Source organism: Canis lupus, chromosome 24, assembly GCF_011100685.1.
Source record: "Canis lupus familiaris isolate Mischka breed German Shepherd chromosome 24, alternate assembly UU_Cfam_GSD_1.0, whole genome shotgun sequence".
NCBI lineage: Eukaryota > Metazoa > Chordata > Mammalia > Carnivora > Canidae > Canis > Canis lupus.
The window spans coordinates 930,495-947,942 of record NC_049245.1 but is presented as its reverse complement, the minus strand read 5'-3'; the positions used below and the strand labels follow the sequence as shown (position 1 = coordinate 947,942).

General features: G+C 48.1%; 1 protein-coding gene and 1 long non-coding RNA gene across 8 annotated transcripts in view; one reads left to right on the top strand and one right to left on the bottom strand.

The window, feature by feature from the left end:
- LOC111092132 overlaps window positions 1-17,448 on the top strand; it is a 49,370-nt gene that overhangs the window by 30,506 nt on the left and 1,416 nt on the right. For 5 of the 7 annotated variants that reach the window (XR_005377446.1, XR_005377447.1, XR_005377450.1 and 2 more), the window contains exon 3: window positions 15,029-15,155. This is a non-coding gene — a long non-coding RNA (uncharacterized LOC111092132). Of the gene's footprint in view, window positions 1-9,534; window positions 10,993-15,028; window positions 15,156-17,448 lie in introns of those variants that run through there. The other 2 variants (XR_005377445.1, XR_005377448.1) reach the window with 1 other exon arrangement.
- Window positions 2,734-16,742, bottom strand: CD93 (CD93 molecule). The gene is made up of 4 exons (XM_038571418.1): window positions 16,225-16,742; window positions 15,103-15,221; window positions 7,205-10,215; window positions 2,734-6,972 (listed from the first exon to the last, which is right to left on the bottom strand). The coding sequence occupies exons 3-4, from the start codon at window positions 9,133-9,135 to the stop codon at window positions 6,948-6,950; spliced, it is 1,956 nt and encodes a 651-aa protein (XP_038427346.1). The 5' UTR covers window positions 9,136-10,215; window positions 15,103-15,221; window positions 16,225-16,742; the 3' UTR covers window positions 2,734-6,947.

Sequence of the window (17,448 nt, the reverse complement as noted above, 5' to 3'; positions counted from 1 at the left end):
ATGATAACTGTCTTTCTCTAATTGACTCACTTCACTCAGCATAATACCCTCCAGGTCCATCCAGGTGAATGTAAATGGTAGGTATTCATCCTTTCTAATGGCTGAGTAATATTCCTTTGTATATATAGACCACATCTTCTTTATCCAGTCATCTGTCGATGGACACAGAGGCTCCTTCCACAGTTTGGCTATTGTGGACGTTCCAGCTTTGTTTTTTCGCAAGAGAAAAACAGACACAAAGGAAGCTGAAATTTTTTTTTTAATTTTTAAAAATGAAAAGGTATTTATCAAATGCAACTGATTAATCAGGCATAAGAGTTGTATTATTTAGACAAAATATAATTGATATGAGCATGTTCAGAAAGTTCTATTTCATGTTGATAAAGGATCTGCCAAGTTCACATCAAACCCTTAACCATACAGTTTTATGTAGGAAGCAAAATGGATAGAAATATGAGGAGATCTGCAAAGCCACATCACCATGAGCGACAATGACATGGACAAAGTCCATGGATGAGCCTGGTGTGGTCGACGTGCAGAACCTGCATGCAAGACACACAGAGAAGGTGGGCTAGGACACCTAGGAGTCATCTATTTGGGGTGCAGATGCTGTTTTGACAAGGAAGTGAAACACTTAATTTGTGGCATAGCCTTTTGGGGAAAGGAAGACCCTGGGGAAACAAGGTAAAAGGCACAATTATTCACTTCTACTTCACAAATTTCATTGTTTTCATATTATATTTGGATGTAGAAGGATCTCTACAGCAAAGAAGGCATCCACCCAGTTAAAACATGGTGCTATGAATTATGTGGATGGGCATAAAACATGAAGTGGAAGAGATAAGCAGTACTTTGCAGGTAGAGGTGAGAAGAGCATGACACAAGGGACATTGGTCCCCAGCCAAGCTCTACAGAAATAGAGCTCTGCCTTCTGCAAATGTGGTCCAGGAAGTTATAGACAGCAGCGAGGACAAATGGCCCCTGAGCATCTCAAACTGAGACAGAGATGTATGAGTGGTGACCCGGTGACCTTGACCACATCTGAGTCATCCTGCACCCCCCAGTTCTCTCTCTCCCCTCTCCATCTCTCCCTCCCTTCTCTCTTTTCCTTCCTTTCTTCTCTGTGTTTCTTCCATTCCTTCTCTCTCTCTCTCTCTCTCCTTCTTCCTTCCTATGGTACAGTTGGAGTCTCTGGACCAGTTTCAACCACAAGAGAAGATCAACATCCAGGTCAACAGTGACAGACTTCACATAAAAACCCAACAGATTTCACAGTGGGGTGGAGGCTCAGGGGGGGTCGTGGTTTGGATGCCAGGAGGCTCAGGTGAGGACATGCACGTGCAGCCCTGTGAAGACCATTCTATCAAGTCAGGCTCCCTGGAAGTGATGGCCAGTGGGTTATCTTGGCTATTCCATTCCTTCATGGTCCTTTCCTCACTTTTTCACACATACCTGTCCATCATTTCCTCCTCAGAGTATGACCTGGGGGCTCTAGGGAAGCTGCGAAGGGCTCGTTGAGATTTCGAGTTTGTGAGTTTATTTTCTGTGCCCTGTCTCCTCTTGCTGAATATATTTAGGAGTTGGCTGAGAAGTTGATGTTCATTTGATTCATGTTAAACTCCATGGCCTGTGAGTCTTGTGTTTTAATCTACGTGTCATCTGTTACAAATGGACTTTGTATTGTGCAATAAATATAACTGTGCATGAATTGAATTTCTTTGTAAAGATTCGTATTTGAAAGATTTATCTAATATTTGTTATTTTAGTTAGCAGATAACAAAAGTCACCAAGAGGAGTTTATGTTTGGCATTTTTATTCATGGGCTTTTCCTAAATAGGAAACACTGGCCTCTGGTTTTTCAGTATGAAAGAGGATGTTAGAATTGTTTGTTGCGTGCGCGTGCGCGTACGCGCGCGCGCGTGTGTGTGTGTGTGTGTGTGAGTGTGTGTGTGTGTGTGTGTATTGGGGGTAGCCATGGCTGTTCATATTAAGATAAAATTTCCAAATGTATTTCGTTAGTGATTGGACGGCTAAAAAGATCAGTTTTATTTATCCCTAAGAAAAAAAATGGTTATCACAAGTATCTTGTCCGACAGCCTGACAGCAGAGCACTTCACCCTACCCAGGCCCTGCTTTCCCCACACACACGCAGTCTGAGAGGCAGGCAACTCGGATCCGACCACCTGCTGCCCCAGCTTCCTGCCAGAGTGAGATTCCTGTAGCCAAGTAGTGAGGGATCTGGTCTGCCCGTCCAATTAGTTAAACAAACGGAAGAGGCTTTGCTGACAAAGTGGTGACAAATGCTCCTATGATAATCATGGAACAGTGTTCTCACATCACACCAACTGGACCTATTTAATCCTGCACCAGGTGTCCCGTGTGCCATTAAAACAATGCAGGGAGTCAAACGGGCACAGAGGCATGGTGGAGTAGACTTGGATCAGAAGACAAAGTCTGGAAGCATGGAGTCTGCCCTGGCTGGATCGAGCAGCCAGGACAGAGGGCGCACTGTAGCCCAGTCCCGCTGAATGTCCCTGTCGCCTTGGACAAAGCCCAGCCCCAGTTGAGGTACCCTGGAGTCAGTGTCACTCCAGGTAGGTAAAGATGCAGAACTGGGGCAGGCAGGGTACTTTGGTTAAGTGACTCTTTGAGAAGGGAAATGGCTCCGTTTAATGACCATGGATTCAGGTTCTGCCATGTATTTTGAGTTGTTACAAAATGTATTAAAACAAGTTGGCAACAAAAGCATTTCAGAGTTTATTAGGTTAGGCATGTGACATAAAACACAAAGGACAACAAGCAGGCTACTTGTTGAGGCAGACCTGAGATGCCCCTCAGTTTCTCAAAGTTCTGAGGCCGACGCAGCGGCCAAGCCTGTCCTCCCAGCCCTGGGAAAGAGTCGAACCTGCGACAGAAAGAAGCCCTGGAGAGAAATCCCACAATGGCCGAATTAGTGGAACACATTCCAAATGCACAGATTTGAAGAGACTTACATTCTCATCTAGCAATTGTGCAGTGATGACTGACATTTACAATTGCATCAAGTATCACAGAATCAGGCCTGGTGAATGACCTAATGCAGGCTTCAGCCAAATATGCAGAAAGAACCCAGCCCAGAATAGCAGGCAAAATCTGCAGAAAGGAAACGCTTGCCCCCTTGCAGATGAGAGGAACAATGTGAGAAAGAAATTCCAGTTTCTTCCTAAAATAGACAGGCATGATCGCCAAGAACAAGTCAAAACATGATTCTTTTTTTTTTTTTTTTTTAAGCACTTCAGCAAGTATTAGTTTCAGGAATCTGAAGCAGAATATGGTATTTGAATACAGAATACGTGGAGAATTTTGATCATCTTCCTCTTCTTCTTCTTCTTCTTCTTTTTTTTTTTTTTTTTTTTTGGTTGACAAATGCCACAAAGTACAGAGACCTAAGCAGTAGGTTTTACAGCCAGACAGGGACAGATGTTTTCAGGGATCATATCTCAGATTCCTTTGTTAAATCTATTGTTTAAGGTGATGGAAATATGGAGGGGACATTACACCATTTTGTAGCTGCTAGAAAGCCATGCTTTCCTGTTTTCCTGATTCAGACAATGGAGAAACTAAGGAGAAAAATAATAGGAAAAGGCTGTCCTATATTTGCTTTAAAAAACTGCACTATTTTGAATGTAGTACTTTTTTGGGGTCAAATCTCATCTCTGTTCTCTTAATTTTCACAAAAATATTTGTGATAAGGAGAGTTGAAGTAAAATTAGCTAATGATCACAACCATATTCTCCGGAGGTCTTTCAGTGACAAAACTCCAGGTCCCATCAGGATGTGCTCAAACAGGGGCTCCTGATTGGGATGTAAAAATTGCACCACACGTGTGTGTTTCAGGGAGAAAGATGCACTTCCAACTTAGTTCCTCCTGTACTGTGTACACAAACACCCACATACACACTTAACTTTTTATTCTACCTTTTTGCCTAATCACGGGGAGGATATTAGCCTGAATCTCTCCTGTCCTTAAGACAAAACCCACTTGAGTCACCCACTTTATGCTGCTGGTAAAACACCATGCGGCTATGTGGCACCAGATGTCACGACTGTGATAATCAGGCAGGTAGGTGAACCAAAGGGACATGGGCGAGGCCGCTTTTGCCTCAAGCCCACAATGCTGAGCAGTGGTGGGTGCACCCTACAAAAGACCCCACCAGGTCCACCACTTCCAAGCATTTTCAAATAAGTGCTTCACCTTTGCACTTTTACACTCCTCAGATTCCAGGGTGGGGCCTGTCCTGCACCATGTATGCAAATGAACAAGAAAAAAGATCAGTGATCATCCCTGAAATTCAGAAAGGAGCATAGTGGGCTGTGTATTGTAGGAGGCATCCTCCCCTTAAATTATCTGCGTTGGGAGATGGAGAGAGAGGAGAGGATGGGTTTGTTCTGAATATAGTTTTTCCAAGAGCATTATCGAACTATGGGAAATTCTATTTGGACAAAAATCTCTGTTGACTTTGCACTTGTTGCCAAGTCGGAGATGCCTCCCTTTGTCCATTGTCCCTGCTGTTCTGCTGCCTGGAAGCCAGGGGATAGAACAGCACCTGGTCTGCCCCTGCCCAGCCCAGGGACGCAGGGAGGAGTCTGTGCGTGCCAGAGCCTACCTCTACCATATTCCATCCCCTCCACTTCTCACTGTGTCACGGCAGAGCCGCCTGGGGAACATCTGGATAAAAGGACAGCTTGCCCATGGCCAGTGGGTGCCTATCTCCCCAGACAAGGATTCACATCCTCAGAGAATGACAGAGATATCAAGACAGTGGTATCAAATGGGACAAGAGTATTTGTTTGAGGCCAGTGGTTTTCATCAGGTTCACTGCCTGAGGTCATCCAATTCCAGGCTCTTGGTCACTGGTCAGAGCGGCTGAGAGAAAAAGTAGGGCTCATTAGTTCAGGAAGGGGCAGATTCTAGGCAAAGCCTAGAATAGGAATGTCTCCTTCCTCTAACGATAAGATAGAATGGTAAAAGCCTGGAGGTAAAGCTTTTGAATTTGCATTTATTTCGTGTAAGCACAGCTACTATCAGCAATGTGTCTAGCCAACTCTTTAAGATCATCTGAACCGCGGCCGGGTTCATTTCCACACAATTGACGGCCACTGGTCCTGTGGCCAGTGGACACAGCCTTTGTCTCCCTGGGTGTTAAACTTCAATATATCAACGGAAATCTAAATAATACTGGATGTCCTTAAAAAGCAAAAGTTCCAGATACCTTGCTAAGTCCTCCACAACCTTCATCTTTCCCTATGCCCACTCCTTCAGTTACCAATTTTCTTGGGAAAACAAAACAAAACAAACAAAAACAAATCCTGAAATATAGCATCTGCATTTCAAAATTAGCTGAAGGGTATTTACTGAGGGCTGGGCACCTGGCCACTCTTCCTGCCCCAAGTGCCCGCCTCTAGGACGGATGTGTTTCTAAGGCAAAACCAGAAACAATAGGGCACCTTGGTTCTGAGAGGCAGACTTTGGAATCCCTAGAAGGAAATACATTCCTGTTCTGTTCCGCACGATGACAGCAACAAGCCTGCAGAAGACCGGAGACCGGAGTGCCAGTCAGGCAGTTTGTAACAGCTCCGACCATTGGTGAATCCCTGCGCTTTTAAAAATAAATTAAAATTGCTTTGAATGGTTTTTGTGGTTGCAAAAGATTTGAGCTATTCTCTTACCCCCTCCCATCTCCCCTGCTTTTTTAAGAATTAGAGAAAAATGTGACATTTTTCAAGCCAAACGGGGACAAAGTCCAGCCTTCTCGTTCCCTGACTTGAAAGCTACAGCCACGAGTCAGGATCATGTTCTCAGGAAGCAACACCAGCTGCAAGCTATGTTAAAATACCTTATGATGCCAGCTTTCAAAACTCAGCATCTCGTCCCCCTCACACAGCCTTAAAAATCAGAATGAGAGATTTCTCAGGGCTTCGTCCACCTATGATCAGAGCATTTAAATGGTGGCACGCAAGGAAGGCAGGTGGCATAAGAGGTGTCTCAGGGCTGCACTGGCTCAGAGATAAGGTGTCTCCAGCTTTTTTTAGTTTGTGTGCATTCATCTCATCAATAGTAAGTATGTGTTAATGCAAGTGCATTTAGGTGGATTGATTCAAATATTTGTGAAACAAACCCAAGGCTTCTCTCTCAAGCTCTTTGGAGTACTTACTTTCAAAATCACTCTCAACTCACTTCATACTTCTCCCACACTTTCCAGATTTCACTTGCAAATAAACCCAAGACAATTAGAGACATTAAGAACTAGGAAATGCTATTTCTAAACTTTCAGCATTCTTACTACCTAAGCAGTTCAGTATACTCTGGTCATTCTGCAGGATTCCAACTATATCAAGTTCAGCAGGGCTTATGATGGGAAAATGCATGAATGCAAACATAAAGAAATGTTTCCAGTCCTTAACAACAACAAAAAAGCTGCTTATATAATTAAACAATTGATTTAGTCTCTGTTCTACTAAGAGGAACAAATAATTTCAATCCTAATTAGCATTAGCAGGCCACCTTTTCTTCTTAGATGATTCCAGTGAGCAGAGAAGCCGTTCAAAAGGAGCCCCCTTAGCACCTGACGTGTAAGCCCCTGATCCACAATCAGTGGGAAAAATGAAACCCAATAGTCATGTTGGAATTTGAAAAGGGAAAGTGAGTGAGAATTGTTAATATTCACAAAATTCCTGAAATGACATCCCATCCCATTGCTTCCACTTCAGGAATACCACACACACGTAGAAAATACCTGTATATTCCAAGTGGTCAGGCTTTTAAGAATGTTTACAACTGTTTGCTAAGATTCCGGTCCAGTCTTTTGGAAGGATGCGGATCCCACCCCCCTTCCGATGCAATGCGTAAAGATTGGTGATGGCCAACAGTCTGTGTCTCTGGGGACCTCTCCCCTCCAGGCTCCGAGTCAGCAGTCTGTTCCTGGCGTTGGACTATGGGAAACAACCAGGACAGCATTGGGAAGCTTCTGGACCCGCCATGCACATCTTTGCCCTGGGAGAGACCCACACGCTCCATGCCCCAGGCAGGCCCAGTGCCCTTAGAGGGCGTGTCTGGCTGCCAGCCTGGACGTGGCCTGCTCCGTGGTGCTCTTTGCCCTCCTGCGCTGCCCCCTCCCCCCCCCCGCCCGCCCGCCCCCTCTGGGGGACCTGGGGCCTCCTTTACCTGTACTGATTCTCTGAGGCCCTGCCCTCAGCTCGCTCGGGAGCCCAGGAGTAGCTGTCAGCCGTGTTCTGGGGCTTTTTCTCCTTCTCCTCGTGCTTCTTTGCTCTCCGCCTTCGGTAGACCAGTAGCCCTAGCGCCAGAGCCAGTAAGAGGAGGATGGCCACCACAGTGCCCAGGATGTAGAACAACAGCAGCTTCTGTCCGTCCGTGCCCTCATCGCTGTGTTTGGCCGTGAAATCCTCGTCACTATTCTCCCCACGGCCGGCGGTGGCCCTGGGGTGACGCGTGCTTGGCTCCATCCGGACGCCAGGGGGCCCACTGGGAGCCTGCACGTCCAGTGCGGCCAGGGTGATGGGGTAGGTGGGTGCGAGGGAGGGTCCTTTGGTGGCCATCGCCTCCGCGGAGGCGCCCTCGGGGGCCCTGGTGGGGCTGGCTCTGGGGGCAGAAGCCACACCTTGCGCTGCCCCGTCTCCCGCATCCTCCCCCTGGGGAGGCCCAGAGCTGGCCACCGGGGCCGGGGTGGGGCCCGGGGCGCACGAGACCCCGTCAGCACCCAGCTCCCAGCCCGGCAGGCAGCCGCAGCGGAAGGAGCCCTCCGTGTTGAGGCACAAGCCGTCGCAAAGGCCGCGCCCGGGGTCTGCACACTCGTCCAAGTCCTGGCACTGGGCGCCGTCCTCCCCGGCCGGGACGTACCCCTCGGCGCAGGAGCAGTGGAAGGAGCCGGCCGTGTTGGTGCACTCCTGGGCGCACGGCGAGCGGCCCGGGGCGCACTCGTCCACGTCCCGGCAGGCCCCGTCTCCGCGGCCGTCCGGCTCGTAGCCCACCCAGCACTCACAGCGGAAGCCCCCGGGGACGTTGACACACTCCTGGGGGCAGCGGGAGGTCTGGCACTCGTCCACGTCCACGCAGCCCCGCTGGCTCGCGTCCAGCTGGTAGCCCGGGGGGCACTGACACTCAAAGTCCTCCTGGTGGGATCCCTGCACGCAGGTGGCCACCCCCGTGCACGGGCCGGAGCTGCAAGGGTTCCGGGACTCGCAGGTCACCAAGTCGTCCCGCAGCCTGAACCCCGGCCGGCAGCCGCAGCGGAAGGAGCCTTCGCCTCCCTCGAAGCAGTCCTGCTGGCAGCCCCCATTATTGAAGCTGCAGACCAACCCAGGCCTGACGCACAGCGGCCCCGAGCTGCCCCAGTCGAACACACCGGGGGCCTTCTCCCTGCACAGGAAGTGCTGCTCCTGACCGTGGTCGCCGTCCCCGCAAGCCACGGTAGCCACGGAGGCGAAGGGCACGACCTCCAGGGAGGAGCTGGTGGCCTGGAACGGCGTAGTGTAGTTGATCCGGCCCGGGCCCCCCAGAGCCAGAGGCTGGCACATGCCCTTGAAACTGAACTTGCACACGAAGCCCTCGATGTTGCTTACGGGGATGCTGGGGCTCCCGCAAGGGCCCTCGGACCACTTGGGGAGGCTGCCGGCCTGGGGCTGCGGAGACAGGGGCAGCTGCAGGGACACACAGCGCCGGGAGGTGCAAGAGTTCCTGACCTCCTTGTGCCAGTTGGTGAAGAGCGTGTCCTCTCCGCCGCCCACCCAGCTGAAGCCCTTCAGCGGCAGCCTGGGGTCCAGGCACTTGCCCTTCTCGCGCTGGAGCCCGATCCAGAACTTGCGGTTCCTTGCTTCCAGGCCGGCCTCTGACTGCAGGAGTTGGGCCAGGGCCCGCTGCACGTGCCAGGCCTCCGCCTCAGTCCTCACCGTGGCCAGGTTGCCCCCGTTCCTGCTGCAGTGAAGCTGGGCCTCGGCTGCGCTCAGCTTGCCCGCGTGGGCCGTGTAGCAGGCGCTCCCCGCGCACACCACGGCCGCCCTGCGAGCACCCGCCGCCGCCGCCGGCCCCAGGAGGCCCAGGAGCAGCAGCGCCTGCAGTAGCGCCGCAGAGGTGGCCATCCCCTCCCGTGTTCCCCTGGGCAGGAGGCCAGCGGCCCTGCCCCGACAGCAGCAGGCGCAGCTGAGCTCCGAGGAGCCCCGAGTGAGACGGTCTCAGCCCCTGCAGCTCTGCTATGGGCCGCGAAGACTGAGGGCTTTTCACATCCCCCTGATCCAAGGCGCATCCTGTACTGCTGTACTTCTTATTTCTTACCGGATACCGGGGCTTCCTGCGCTGACTCCTGTTGCCTTCATCACGCTTTTGTTGTTCACAGGGGAGGTCAGGCGGCTGCGCAGGGTCCCTGGCTAATGGCTGGGGAAATAACAGCAGCTTGGGGGGGGGCGGGGAGTGGAGGCAGGGGGCTCCAGCCCAGAGACACCCGCTGCTTTATCTGGCTCCCTTGTCTTTCCCCTCTGCAGGAGCAACTGAAATGGCATGCTACCGAGTGACTGGAGGCTTTCGGAACTTGACTAGGAACTTGAAAAAGCTCACTTAGTAACCCGAAGTAAAATTCCACTTTGGTTTGCAAACAACCAGAAGAGGAAAAAAAAAAAAAAAATCTCAGACTTGAGGCCACGGATGGTTATAATTTTCAGCCTTTTTTAGAAGCAAACTGGATTTTTCTTCTGCCTATCTCATGTTCCCTTTGGTTTTGGAAGTCTTTTTTCTTTTATCCCCCCATCGTGAACTTTAAAATAGATGGGCAGTTTTTAAATAGGGACTGCCCGTGGGAATGACTGAACATCTAACACAATGCCAAGCTCCTAAAGAATGTTAAACCAAAGGGGATGAAATTTGGTAGATTTCAGGGTTTCACAGTGCAAATATTGTATTGTGAGGTGGCAGGGTCACAAAAAAGCATCAGAAAGAAAAGAGGAAAATGTTTCTGGCCTCATGGCCCTGGACTTGCATTCCTGCCTCCCTGGCTCAGGGTTTCCAGGAAGGACCAGAGTTCTGAGAATCTCCGCTGCAACCAGGAGGCCCCTTCCGCTCAGCAGCTCTTCAAAAGCCCTTGAAGCAAACGGCGCTTTTCCTGCATTTGCAGATGTGTTACTCACCCGGGCTGGCTTTGGTTGGGGCGCTTCCCCCAGAAGTAGACCCTAGGACAAAGATTTGGGACAAGTCATTTATTTGAGAGGGGGAGACAGACAGGGAATGGGGGGAAGGGACCAACAGAGAGTGCCTGAGCACACTGGTGACACTGGGTCTCCATGGTCACTCCATGGGTCCCTGTCACTCTGGGTGACATCATCAGTTTTCCAAGCCATGGAGACGGGGCTATGGCAGCTCTCTTTCAGCTACCCTCTTCTCTGGAGATGACAAATTCTTGACACTCTGGGCTGACAGTGAGAACCTAGTTGAACAGAGGGAACACTCAGGTGGAGAATGGCAGGGGACTGCCAAGGGGCTATGAACATGACATCAGTGTCTCCTACTGATGCCATCCAAAGAGATTTGAGTTAGAGTGTCATGGGGGTTACAAACTCACTGGCTTTGAGCCTCTCCAAGGCATGAGGTGTCTCAGACTCTAGTTGGAGACCCTTCAGAGGTATCCCTTTTGTTCTTCTTATTTTAATAAGATATTTGAGACACTCCAGGAATCATCTCTCAGAACCCATAGGATCCTCCTGTGCTCTTTAGTGCCGTCTATCCACCCACTCATATTTCCAGCCAGCTAGCCAGCCAGCCAGCCATCCACTCATCTATCCATTTACGCACCCATCTATCCACCTGCTCACCTATCTATCCATCCATCCGTCAAGCTAGTCAGCCAGCCAGTCAACCAACCAGCCACGCAATGTTATTTAAGTCCCTATCATGCACTGGGTTAGGCACTGGAATTAAAGGCAGGAACTCCTGCCTTCATGACCCTTGAAGTCTGAGTGCTTGAATTTGAACATGTTGGACAGTTGTAGCTATGATGGCTACCACAGGGAGAAGTTGAGAGCATCAGCAGAGGTACTGCCCTAGTTGGGATGTGGGCTTTAGGATTGGCTCCTTGGATGGATAATGGCAATGAAGCTAGAATCTAAAGGAGGAATAGTCAAGAGGGAGAATGATTTCCATGAGGGAACAGCATGGACAAAGGCCCTGTGGTATGAGGATTGTGATATTTACAAGGGTGTGAAGGGTAGGCCGTGAGACTGGAGCCTGAAAAATGGGAGGGAGGACCCACCAGAAGGAGGAGCTCAGTGAGCCCAAACAATGAAGATTTGGGGTTTTGTTCTGAAATCCATGGGAAATCCCTAGGGGCCCACATGTTAAGATCTGCATTTAGAAGACTAGAGAGCAGGCTGATGGCCCCAGTGGTACAGGGCAACCACTCAGCAGGCAACTGCAGGTTTACAGGCACAGATGACAGTGACTTGGCTGGCCTGGTTCCCCTGGACTAGGGACAGCAGATTTAGGAAATGATAATGGTCCAGAACAGGCTGTTCTTGACATTGGATGGAGTAGGAGCTGGAGGACATGAGAGGAATCCAGAAGGACTCCATGGCTGTCTGCTTATACTACCAGGGCTTAGGGATCCTGGAAGACAGTGTCCACTGAAGGTGGAGAAATGGGGCCCAGGCCAGAGAACAATTGGAGAGAGGCTTCCTCTTGGGGCTGAGGATCTTTCTGCCTCCTTAGGACTCTGAATTCACCCCCTTGGGAAGCTGAGGCAGTAGCCAGGTACAAGGGGACCTGGCAAGGCTGGAGCCCCTGACTGCAGGCCAGCTAGCTAGGTGTATACTTAGCCTTGGTAGGAGAGTCAGTGTTGACCTCTGCCTGGGAGAAGCTGCGTTTCTAAAGTTTTATTTACTTTAGAAGAAGGCGGGCAACTTCTTGACATTTTATAAAATCAATCTGATGATGCTGTCTTGGTCTGCAAGGCAGCCTGGCATATACTCATAGCAGAAGATCTTCCTCCTGATGTAGACTCCTGGCTGTGTAGCCTCAGTTAACTGCTGTGATCTTGCAGGATCCACTCAGCGCACTGCTTGGTTGGTGCTTAAGGACTCGGGTGGAATGAGTGACTTAAGCTTATTAACCAGTCTGACCCTGTCAGGGGATTCTTTTGCTGGCAGTTCTTCATCTTTCACATGGGAACTTCCAAATCAACTTCTCTTCACTTAGCCAAGTGTTGACATCATAAAGAAGAAAACGAAGGAAGGACATGTGCTGTTTATTCATTCATTAACCCGGGAGTATTGTAAAGTTCTGACTGTGAGAAAGACCATGTACAGTGTAAGAAGCTCCCTGCTCTTAAATTTGTGAATTCCACTTCATTATCTCCAGTAACTTGGCCATCTAAGCCTTGCTCTTGCTCCCCCTCATCTGTAAATAAGGACATGGGAACAGGGCCTCTGGATGCCTCTCTTAATCTAGTGTCAACAACAGTGAACCCATGTAATTGCGTATCCTTCTCTCTTCTGAAACTGGAGAGAAAGCAGACCATTGAGAGAGCGGGGACAAGGTCCACTGCTGCCCTCACTGTGTGGCACCCAAGGAACCGAACCATCTGTCTAAACCACACTTGTGCAGGTGGCCTCATACTGACCCAATGACTGTTAAGTACAGTGCAGTTTTCTCTGCTGATTATCTCCCCTGCCCTTGTGCCTCACAACTTCTGACTTGCATTTTGATTCTTGATCATTCAGTCACCTCCCGCTGAGCTTGGCTGAGTTAACTCTCCTGGCACCTGACGGCCTGAGGTCTCTAGTTCCAGGTGTCCTGCTGTCCCTTCCGGCCCATAAAGAGGTGGCAGGAGCATTTGGGGGCTTGGAGGGGGGGAACAATGCCTGTGAGCTCAGTGGAAGGAGAGCTTGCTTTTACCAGGCGGGATTTAGCTGAGCTCACAAAGTACTGGGGATTGTTTGAATGCTGACTTGGAGAAAATTCTGAACTTCACATCCTGAATTCCTTCATGGAATTAGTCTATGTTTCACTTAAAACTTGGGTGGCTCAGTGGTTGATCATCTGCCTTTGGCTCAGAGTGTGATCCCGGGGTCCTGGGATCGAGTCCCACATCGGGCTCCCTGCAGGGAGCCTGCTTCTCCCTCTACCTGTGTCTCTGCCTCTCTGTGTGTTTCTCATGAATAAATAAATAAATAAAATCTTTAAAAAAAAAGAGTCTCTTACGGTTTGCTTCCTGTTTTTATCTTGTTTTATTTTTCCTTTCCTTCCCCTATGTTCATCTGTTTTGTTTCTTAAATTCCACATATGAGTGAAATAATATGGTATTTGTCTTTCTCTGACTGACTTATTCACTTAGCATAATACACTCTAGCTCTATCCATGTCATTGCAAATGGCAAGATTTCATTCTTTTTGATGGCTGAGTAGTATTCCATTAAACACACACACACACACACACACACACACACACACCACGTCTTTATCCATTCATCAGTTAATGGACATTTGGGCTCTTTCCATAATCTGGCTATTGTTGATAGTGCCAGTATAAACATTGGATTGCATGTGCCCCCTGGAATCAGCATTTTTTTATACTCTGGATAAATCCCCAGTAGTGCTATTGCTGGGTCGTAGGGTAGTTCTATTTTTAACTCTTTGAGGATCCTCCACACAGTTTTCCAGAATGGCTGCACCAGCTTGCATTCCCACCAGCAGTGCAAGAGGGTTTTCCTTTCTCTGCATCCTCACTAACATTTGTTGTTTCCTGACTTGATCATTTAAGCCATTCTGACCAGTGTAAGGTAAGGTGGTATCTCACTGTGGTTTTGATTTGTATTTCCCTGATGATGAGGGACACAGAGCATCTTTTTCATGTGTCTGTTGGCCATTTGTATGTCTTCTTTGGAAAAGTGTCTATTCATATCTTCTGCCCATTTCTTGACTGGATTTTTGGTTTTTGGGTGTTGAGTTTGTTAAATTCTTTAGAGATTTTGGATGTTCACCCTTTATCTGATATGTCATTTACAAATATCTTCTACTCTATACAGCCTTTTAGTTTTGTCAACTGTTTCCTTTGCTGTGTAGAAGCTTCTTATCTTGATGAAGTCCCAATAGTCCATTTTTGCTTTTGTTTCCCTTGCCTCTGGTGATGCATCTACTAAGAAGTTGCTGTTTCCGAGGTCAGTGGGGTTGCTGCCTGTGTTCTCCTCTAGGATTTTGATAGATTCTTGTCTCTCATTTAGATCTTCTGTCCATTTTGAATTTGTTTTTGTGTACGGTGTAAGAAAGTAGTGCAGTTTCCTTCTTCTGCACTTGGCTGTTCAATTTTCCCAACATCATTTATTGAATAGGCTGTCTTTTTTCTAGTGGATAGTCTTCCCTGCTTTGTCGAGGATTAGTTGACCATAGGGTTGAGGGTACATTTCTGTGTTCTCTATTCTGTTCTATTGATCTGTGTGTCTGTTGTCGTGCCAGGACCACACTGTCTTGATGATCACAGCTCTGTAGTACAGCTTGAAGTCAAGCATTGTGATGCTTCCTTCTTTGCTTTTCTTTTTCAACATTACTTTGGTTATTCAGAGTCTTTTCTGATTCTGTTTGAATTTTAGAATTGTTTGTTCTAGCTCTGTGAAAAATGCTGGTATTGTTTTGATAAGGATTGCATTGAATGAGTAGATTCCTTTGGGTAGTATGGACGTTTTAACAATATTCGCTCTTTTGTATGAAGTAAATTTTTAGACAATTTAAAAATAAAGCCCAGAACTCATTGAAACTCCAGAATAAAAGTAGACAGTTTGGGGTCTTGGCTCAGGGCTTATACCATGCTATTAGGTTTATGATTGCTCTGGAACATCTAAAGCAGCTTATACTCAAAGATCTGCCAAAGAAATCTCTATCCTCTCCTCTCAGCTGATTCCTGTTTTTTAACTATCAATATTCAGAGAGATTTGATAAAATATACATTTTTTTAAAAAAATGAGGACATGGGTTTCAGAACTTCCTGATTTTGGACCAGAGAGAAGAGAATGAGAAGACAGTCCCCAGAAGAGAGGGAAAACAGGCACCAGGGGAAGCTGGCTGGCCACTCACTTTCAGCTGCAGTTCTCTTGGAAAGGGATGGACACTTCCCAAAGGTGGCCCAGGTAAGCAGGGGCCTGAGGTGGTGGTCACAGTGTTCCAGGGAGGAGGAGCCATGTATTCTGAAGGATCTTCAGGAAAAGTCAAACAGGAATAAAACTGAGTAAATGACGGTTTCATTTTTTATTGTCTTTTTATTTTTGCCAAGTCCTACCAATTCTAAACAAGGTCAATGGTAAAAGCCTCCTCCTCAAAAACACACACACATACATACACATGAACACAAAACTTCCATTGTTCTATGTTCTAAACAATTGTGGTGGTCACTGTCATTTTAATAATATACATGCCGGCTTCAAGTCAGCACCTATAGTCACATATCCTTTTAAACACTCTATTTTCTGTGGAGGTCTATTTGGGAAATTCCCAGTTGCAAAGTGAGACCCCAGCCCAAGAGGACCACACTGTCCACAGACCTGTGGAGCAAGGTCTCGGTCAAGGGGCACTGTGGGCTGGCTCAGTGTCCAGCTCCTGCAGCAGATTCTCAGCAAACAGTGACAGCATAGGGTCTGTAGAAGGACCACCTAGAACTTAAGGCACTTGTCTTCTGTCATTCTCTGTGGCCACTTGGAGTATCTGTGGTTGGAAGTTTAAGCCAAGGGAACAGAGATATTTCACTGAATCTGAATATTTTTTTTCTTTTTAACTGAAGCTTCAACTTTTAAAATACATTGTTTTAAGACAGAAGAACAGATAAAGGAAATCCGCTAATACTGATACTGACATGATGATTTCTGAAAGTAGCTGCACGGTACAGAGGAGCGAGCATGCCATCGCACTGACCCAGCCTGGGGTAGGGAGGCCTAGACGCGCAGAACCTCACAAGAACACCCTTCTTTCTCCCGAGGGGACGGGGGTTATAGATCATCCAGCTTTTTTGCGTTGAAAAAAATACATCCACCCTCAGTTCAGTTATCACTCTGTCAGTTATGCTATGTGACCTTAGGCAAGCAGCTGAACTGCTCTGTTCGTCATTGTGTAGCACGACACTCTGTGACTGTTTCCTCAGCTGCAGTGGGAGACAATGCAACCTCACATCTCCAGGGGCTCTGAGGGGGTTGAATGAGTTCATACCTCCAACAGTCTGAACAGCAAGAGGTGAGCTGCCCCACACCAGGATGCTGAGCAGCTGAGACCATCCAGACTCTCCCTCTGTCACTAGAGTTAGAGCCTTGGGTTGGGCATTCTCTGGCTTTGGCATTGGATCCAACCTCTTCACCTGCAGAGATGTTGGTTTCCTCCTCCATGAAATGGGGACAATAAGAGTCACGATGACATCATGCTGTGAGCACTAAATATAAGGAGACAATAGCTGTACACTCTTCCTGCATGGGCTGGGGCAGACCCTCAGGAGACGAGAGTCCCTGTCACTGGAATTGCAAGGAGACAGAGAAAAGTCAGGCACCATACCTCCAGGCCTGGCCCCATTGAAGAAAGGATGAAAAGGACAGAAACACCCAGTTACATTTGGCAGAGACTTGGAGCTTTTCTTTTTCAAAGACTCCCCTGCTTTCAAGTCTTGTTTGGCTACTTGGCTGATTAAACATTCTTCTTTAGAAAATTATTGATTTTTCCACATTTAGTAAATAGCTTTCTAACATGATGCACAATATTTATAGAAAACTTGACTGGGCTGCATGTTGTTTTAAAAGTTAACTGCTGTTTACCTCCTGGCAACTGGCTTTGAGGAGCAAAAGCTGCTCCCCAGCTTTTGGAAAGAGATAAATCACAAAGAGGAATGGTGCTTTTCGGCAGGATCTTTTTACACTTTTCATCTCCAGCAGCAGCTCTGCGCATGAAATAGAAGGCAGTAAATCATGCTTCCCTGGCTGAGCTGGGCGATTTGCAGGGTCCGTTTGGCATTTACAGCATTCTCCGTGGTTCCAATATGCTGTTGTAACAATTTGGCCCTATTTAGACAATATAATTTTAGAGAACTACAAATGATCTATTTGATCTTACTTTCCAAGTGTTGATTCTCCACAAAATGAGAACAGTAATACAATGATTGTTTGAAAGGAGGTCCCATAGATTGAACAGATAGAATTTTATTATCTTCAGGAAGCTGAGTAAGAAAACTTGGGGGTTTCCGAGAAGCATATAGGCGACCTAGAGAGGCAGACATCTCAAGCATCCATAGAGGACTTGCCAGGCACCAGGTAGGTCCAGGCCCATGCCCAGGACCCGGTAGGCAGGTGCTAGACCCCCCTCTGCAGCTGGGAGCCTGGACTGGAGAGGAGCCGTGCGCCTTCCTCCACAAGCACACAGAAAAGCCGGGCCCCATCTTCCCAGGTCCGG

Bases quoted from the DNA above. Each gene is read 5' to 3' on its own strand.
- CD93 (XM_038571418.1), bottom strand. From the start codon at position 9,135: ATGGCCACCTCTGCGGCGCTACTGCAGGCGCTGCTGCTCCTGGGCCTC. The intron at 6,973-7,204 runs GTAAAGGAGGCC...TGTTTCCCATAG, and splicing joins GCCTCAGAGAATCAGTACAG to TCCAACGCCAGGAACAGACT.